The sequence below is a fragment of the Pseudopipra pipra genome, chromosome 2 (genome assembly GCF_036250125.1).
Source record: "Pseudopipra pipra isolate bDixPip1 chromosome 2, bDixPip1.hap1, whole genome shotgun sequence".
Lineage (NCBI taxonomy): Eukaryota > Metazoa > Chordata > Aves > Passeriformes > Pipridae > Pseudopipra > Pseudopipra pipra.
In genome coordinates, this window is record NC_087550.1 from 75,241,943 (window position 1) to 75,248,839 (window position 6,897).

Genomic DNA, 6,897 nt, shown 5'->3' on the forward strand with positions numbered 1-6,897 from the left:
ATTTATAGATCCCATCAATTTTTGTACATCTGTTAGGGTTTGTACATCAATGTTAAGTTTGACAGGTTGTGGCATCACTCTACGAGCAGTGACTATAAGGCCCAAATACTTCCAAGGCTCTATTTTTTGCACCTTCTCAGGTGAAATAACCAATCCAAATTGCTGTAGAGACTGTCTAGTTAATGTTTCTAATTCATTCAGTTGCTCCTCCTTGCTGGCTGCTAGCAAGATATCATCCATGTAATGAAAACAATAGCATTCTGGGAAATGTTCACGTACAGGTGACAACGCTTGGGCTACAAACCACTGGCAAATCGTGGGCGAATTTTTCATGCCCTGGGGCAACACCTTCCACTGATATCTTTTGGATGGTTCAGCATGATTGATTGATGGAACAGTAAAGGCAAATTTCTCCTTGTCAGATGGTGCCAAGGGAATAGTGAAAAAGCAATCTTTCAGATCTATGACTACAATGTTCCAATCCATAGGAATCATTGATGGTGCTGGAAGGCCTGGCTGTAAGGCTCCCATTGTTGCCATTACAGCATTTACCTGCCTCAGGTCATGCAAAAGTCTCCATTTGCCAGATTTCTTTTTTATTACAAAGACAGGGGTATTCCATGGACTATGGGAAGGTTCAATGTGATCAGCAGCAAGTTGTTCTGCCACCAACTGTTGCAGGGCCTGCAATTTTTCTAATGGCAGGGGCCACTGAGGAACCCACACTGGAGAACATGTCAGCCAGGTTAAAGCAAGTGTAGGTTGACGAACACCCTGCAAGACAGTGGCCCCTGTTAAAAATCCGTTGTGATTTTTACCCCCCATTGCTCCAAGCAATCTCTCCCCCAAAGAGTCAGAGGTGCTGTAGTGACATAAGGCTTTACAGTGGCTCTTTGCCCTTCAGAGTTGACGATTGCTAGAGGCGACTGAGACACATGGCTTTGAGCAGTCCCTCCCAATCCAATCACCCCCATCCCTGTATTTACAAGTGGCCAGGACACGGGCCAGGAGCGCTGAGAGATGATGGTCACGTCCGCTCCGGTATCCAATAAGCCCATAACCTTTATCGAGGATGGCGTGCAAGTCTCATTGTAGATGGTGCAGGTCATCTGCGGTCGTTGTGCAGAAACAGTTTGGGACCAGAAGATTTGAGGTGGTCCGGTCGATCCAAATCCTCCAGACTGCCGCTCTCGTTGCTCTGTTCTAGGAACACAACTCGGAAAAGGTACAAGCTGAGCAATGCGAGTCCCTTTAGGTATAGTCACTGGAGGATAAGAAGTAGACACCATTGCAGAAATCTGCCCTGTAAAGTCAGCATCAATGACACCCACACGAACATCTAACCCAGCTATGATACTGCTAGATCGTCCAATTAACAGTGCACTAAACCCTTTTCCTATTGGACCATGAGCGTCCAGTGGCACCTTGACAACATCTCTCGTTGTTATAGTTACTGTGTCGGCTGTGGATACATCCATTCCTGCTGCTCCACGGGTTTTTCCGGTGAGGCGGTCACAGAGGGATAAGCCATTGGGGCTGTTCTCGTGTGTGAATTGGGTGGGTGAGGTACTTGTATCCTCACGCGCCTCATCGCGCTCTTTTTCCAGTTTCCCTGCAGCAACTGTCCATTAACATGATATTTTGATCTACACGCTTTAGAAAAATGCCCTGCCTTTCCACACCGGCCACAAGTAACTTCTGCCTCTGCTGCTTTATTTTTCTGCTTATTCCCCCTTTGCTGGACTGGGCATTCAGCCTTAACATGTCCTTGCTTTCCACACCCATAGCATTTGGGATTAGGTCGAAGGACAGCAGCTAATGCAGTCATTTTATGAGCCACTGATCCCACCTTAGAGCATGCTGCCACCATCTCAGGGATTGATGGAGTCCCAGGCATTGCCTCGATTATTCTTTGGCAATCCTCGTTCGCATTATCTTTAGCTAACTCCAGGCAGAGCCTTTGTCTGAGATCTTCATCGTCTACCTGCTTTTCCAGTGAAGTGGCTATGCGTTCTACAAACTGCAGGAACGGTTCCTTAACCCCCTGTTTCACTGTGGTATACTTAGGCTTTGGAGCAGCTAGCTCCATTGTTTGTATGAGTGCTGACATTCCCATACGCTGGCATTGCTCTAGCACTGCAGGCGGCCACTGAGCTTGAACTTGAGGGTTTGAAAAAACTGGACCCGTTCCCATCAACGCATCAACACCAGCCCCCCTTCTCGGGTCTCCTTGAGGCAGCTGCATGTTATCTAGTGCTGCTCTCTCAGCGAGCTTTCTCCAATTTGCTAGAAATACTTGATACTGAATTGGTTGAAACAGAATTTGTCCAAGATGGGAAATATCATAGGGTGCTAATTGATCTGTATTTATCACCCTTATCAGTCTCATTACCTCTGCGGAATTTATCCCGTACTTAGAGGCACACATCTGCAAATCTTGTACCACTTTCCACGCAAATGGAGTGTGCTCATCCTGTCTTCCCGAGCCTGGCACCGCCTTGAAAACCGGGTAAGCCCCAGGACCCGTAGACGCAGCTGCATCACACGTCTCAGAGGGATAACCGATCCTGTCCAACAGATTCCAGTCCCCCATTTCTGCTGCCTTTTGTTTCACCTGATTCCAAAATTTGCCTGGATGTCTAGGCATCACAGTAACAGTTACAGGGGGCAGAGTCCACGGCTCTGCTGTTTTCCGAAGGGGCCGAGAAACAGCTCCTTTCTTCCGATCAGTGACACAGGGCTGGCAGGCAGCTCTCTCTGTGTTATCAGTGACAGGATGACTAACTACAGCCTCCTCATCCTCATCACTACTAGGCAATGCAGTATGAAGCGGATCATCCTGAGCTTCAAACTCTGCTAGCTGCTGCGCAGGGGTCCTATAGGAAGACGGGGTGATATTTGTCGGGGATGTCCAGTACTGAGGCATTTTTAATTGCTCTTCAGGTGTGATATATTTACGACTCGGCTTAGACTCATGTTTGCTGGCAGCTAGTTGCTCGTTAGGCGTAGGATATTTACGACTTGGCTTAGTGTCAGTTTCGCTATTAATTAAGCCTCCGTCCGAGCACTGCGAAGCCTGCAACTGGCCTGGATTGCTGCCAGCTGAGTCTCCACCTGAATTTTTCAAGGTCTCTGACTGTTCTTTCTCTTTTTTAGTATCAGTTGAGCTCCCCTCCTTGGAATTCAGAGCATTCTGTGTTGAAGCTGACTTAGTTTCATTTTCTCCTGTCTGCTGTTCTGCCTGCCACTCTTTCAAAGTATCAAACAACCAACGCCAGGTGACTGCCAGATCATTCGCGTCTTTCGATCCCTTAGATATTTCATCCCACAGCTTATCACCGACCTTTTCCCATGCAGATATACTAAACGCGGTACTAGACGTGGCCTCAAAGCCCTGCTTCCTGCACCACAACAATATGCGCCGCAAAGCAAAATCAGTAACCTTGACATTCTTTCGGCTTAGGAGGGATTTCCATGTGGATAGAACCACACTTTCCTCCTTCGTTATGTGCTGTCCCATTGTTAGTCCCCGGTGGCACCCCCGTTAGCTTACCTAATGAGGGTCAAAAAGTTCAGGTCCGGACCGTTTCGCGGGAACCCCCCCGCTCTCAAGCTTCACCGGGCTCCGTTCCCCCTGTGCTTCGCCCCACAGGTCCAATCTCGCTCTAGGAGAGAAAATCCTCTGCTCTTTCCCCCTCTAGGAGGGAAGTCACGGCAGCTCCGCAATTGGAGATAAATCCGTCTTCAACGTTGCAATCACGTCGGCGTCGCCAGATGTCGCTGAAAGTGTCGGAACGGCCAAAGCGACACGAAAAAAGGTTCCAGCAAAGTTTATTCCAAGAAAAAAGCAGGGACAGCCGGGGCTGCTGCGCAGCCCCTTAAGTACAGTTTTTGAACACACGTAATGCACACGGATAGGACAGTTCAAACTTTCACACCAAAATTCTTACAGCTAATAGGTGCATTTTCTAAACTCTACTTTCTCACAACAACTTTGCTCTTTCTCAAAACAGCCCAGTTTTTTCCCACAACAGTCCTGAGCACCTGCTCTTATTTTTCTCTCATGTTGATGTTTTTCCCAACTACTCTCGTTCAAAACAAGTCCCTGTTCTCATGAGACAGTGCTCCTGTTTTCATGAGACAGTGTTCTCTGTTCCCACGGGACAGCTTCTTCAGGATGCATCAGTATGTTGTCAGGATCAGGGCCTCCATTTTCAGTCCTCTCTTTCAGTCCATCTCAGGGGTATACTTTGATCTGGTCAACATCTATTGCTTCGTCAGTATGTGCCAAGGTGCTGACAGACCCGCTGTCACCCGTGACACATTATAAATATCTAAATTATCAGTAAATTTAAAGATTCAGTTCTAGAGACAAGAGAAGATTTATGCTTCTCACTTTTCAGTTGCTAAGCCCTAGATAGTACTACAGTAGATTCCTGAGCTACCAGTATCAAAAATAACTTAAAATGTCTATGATAGAAATTAATATTCCCTGAGACTGACTGTGAAATATCTGTTAAAATAAATTACTGAACTCAGAGCTTTTACTACAGTTTTAAAATACATGCCAGAGAAGAATGGATGTGGCATATTCTCAGTGGACATTTACTAATTTTGTCTGTTGGCATCCTGTTTTTTTTGTGGGCAACTGCACTTTCTTAAGGTCAGCAAGCAAACAGCATAGAACTGATAATGCACATATCTCTAAATAAAAAATAGCTCTAAATATTTATTTTTGATATTTTCTTAAAAAATATTTTAACATGAAACAGTTATTTTAGGTTTGCAACCCAGCTAGTGGACTATTCTCCTTCTCTCAACCACACTGCCCCTATAGTTCACATAGCATCATAAAATGCGATCCCAGGAACTTCAATAGTATTACTTGTTTCCACTACTGTAGGAACAGGCTCAAGGCAATCTGTTGCTTTTTTTGTGATTTTTGTTTTGGTTTGTATTTTTTCCCCATTGTCAGCAGTCCTAAACTGATAGTCTCCAGCATCTAGATTAATCTGTATTATCTACCATCAGAAGATATAAACATACCTGTTCCTAGCTGGAGGTCACTCTAAGATGTGAAAATATAACGTGAGATTCTCATAAGCAAGTGTAAAGTTAAGTTTATCAGACTTGACCACATTCTTTACCAATGAATTTAGATCAGCATTTTAATTGTAAGAAACCATGGTCCAAGGTTTCTAAAAGTGTACATTCATTGTTCATTTTCTTTTTCTGAGTAAACCCACCAACTTCTATTCAGAAGACACATGATTTTTTTTTTCTTATTCTAATCAATGGTATTGTATACTGTGAAAAATATATCTCCTTCTTTCTTCATTGGTATTATAATTGTAGTTATGAGAGATATTTGGAGTCATCACCTGTAGCTAAAATTATATTTGCTGTTTGATGATTTTTTTTTCCTTTCCTTTTACGCCTAACATTTAGAACTTGATTATGGCTAGAGAAATATTCTATATCTTTATATTTGACAAGCAGAGATATGTTCCTTGCCGTTGTAAGGAGTTGCCTGATGCTCATCTTCTTCAATGATACAATATAATTTCAAATTGACTCTGCCAAATGCTGTGCTCTACAACATCCTGAAGTAAACGTTTTAGAATTCTATCTATTTGCCCTCAGAGCAAAAAAGAAATTGCATAAAAGAAAGCTGAATAAAGTATTATTTCTTACAAGAAAGAAAAGTAGAAATTAAAGAAGAGTTTAATAATTTTTCAACAGACACAGGATAATGAAGACAGCCATAGCTATGATCTCCTCCCTGGACATACGATTCTTAACATGCAGTAGTTATTCTAGTTCCTCAGAGTCCTCATTCCACCTCTTAGGGTATTTTTGTTTCTCTCTGTAGTCACAGAAGCTGTCTCAGCTGTTTCTGCCTCTTGTTTTTCTCTTTCTTTTTTTGAATTCAGTTTTACCACTCTGACAGCAAAACAGAAGAATAGAGGAGTTTGAATTTTCAAAAATTGACACGTTTCCTAGGAGAGTTTCTTAAAGATGTATAATTGCCTGGTATTCCCTAGAAATAAAGCAACATGAAATCCAGTAGAAAATAATGTTTAACTGGTCATTTTCAAAACCTGGCACCATTACAAAACCAAAATAAGAGCTTAAACTAGTTCCAGTACAAGAAAATCTGACTGGATGTAATTGTTTTGTCTGTCTTTATTCACTCTGTTTTTGGGTTTTTTTGCCATTCTTGAAGGTGACTAGGCTACTTTTTATAAACTTATATTTAAAAAATAAAAAGGAATCACAGAAGAAGCAATCTGGACCTGTTTCTAGCTCGATACCATGTAATGCATTTCCAGAGACGTATTTGCAAAACAGAAAAGTATGTCTGAATTTTTATTTCTCCTTCTGTGGGTTTTTTTGTTCTGGTTTGTTTTGGTTTGGTTTGTTTTCCTTCAAGTTTCCCTGGCAGTTTATTAAGTACTTTCAATGACAATTTTAAGATTCTTTTTTAATCAATTTTCTCCTTGATTTTTTTACTTTTATCCTCTTCACAACCACAGCCAGACTAAAGTATTTTGTAGACAATTTATTCTTTCAAGCTATGGGGACTTATCCACCAGAGAGACTGTTAGAAGTGCAACTTGTTCACTAGCTACAGGAATGTTTATTTCAAATGCCAACTGTATTTGGCCTCTCTTCTTTATAAATAAGTCATCAGAAATCAGTTGCAAATTAGTTGTTCAAGCTGTGAGGTAGAATGCATATTTAAGATTAAAAGGTATGCAATAAAGGCTGTAAGAAAACAGAAAAAGACAACAGAATATGACCTATGTTATATATTACAATAAATTTGGGAAAATTTAAATAAGTTTGATTTGTATTTGCTTTTGACCAAGAGTAGCTCCTACACTGCTGACTGTA

The 6,897-nt window shown here is 42.3% G+C and overlaps 1 protein-coding gene across 1 annotated transcript; it reads right to left on the reverse strand.

The window, feature by feature from the left end:
• Window positions 1–1,450: 1,450 nt before the first annotated feature.
• Window positions 1,451–3,520, reverse strand: LOC135409699 (endogenous retrovirus group K member 113 Gag polyprotein-like). The gene has a single exon (XM_064645592.1). The coding sequence runs from the start codon at window positions 3,518–3,520 to the stop codon at window positions 1,451–1,453; it is 2,070 nt and encodes a 689-aa protein (XP_064501662.1).
• Window positions 3,521–6,897: the final 3,377 nt, after the last annotated feature.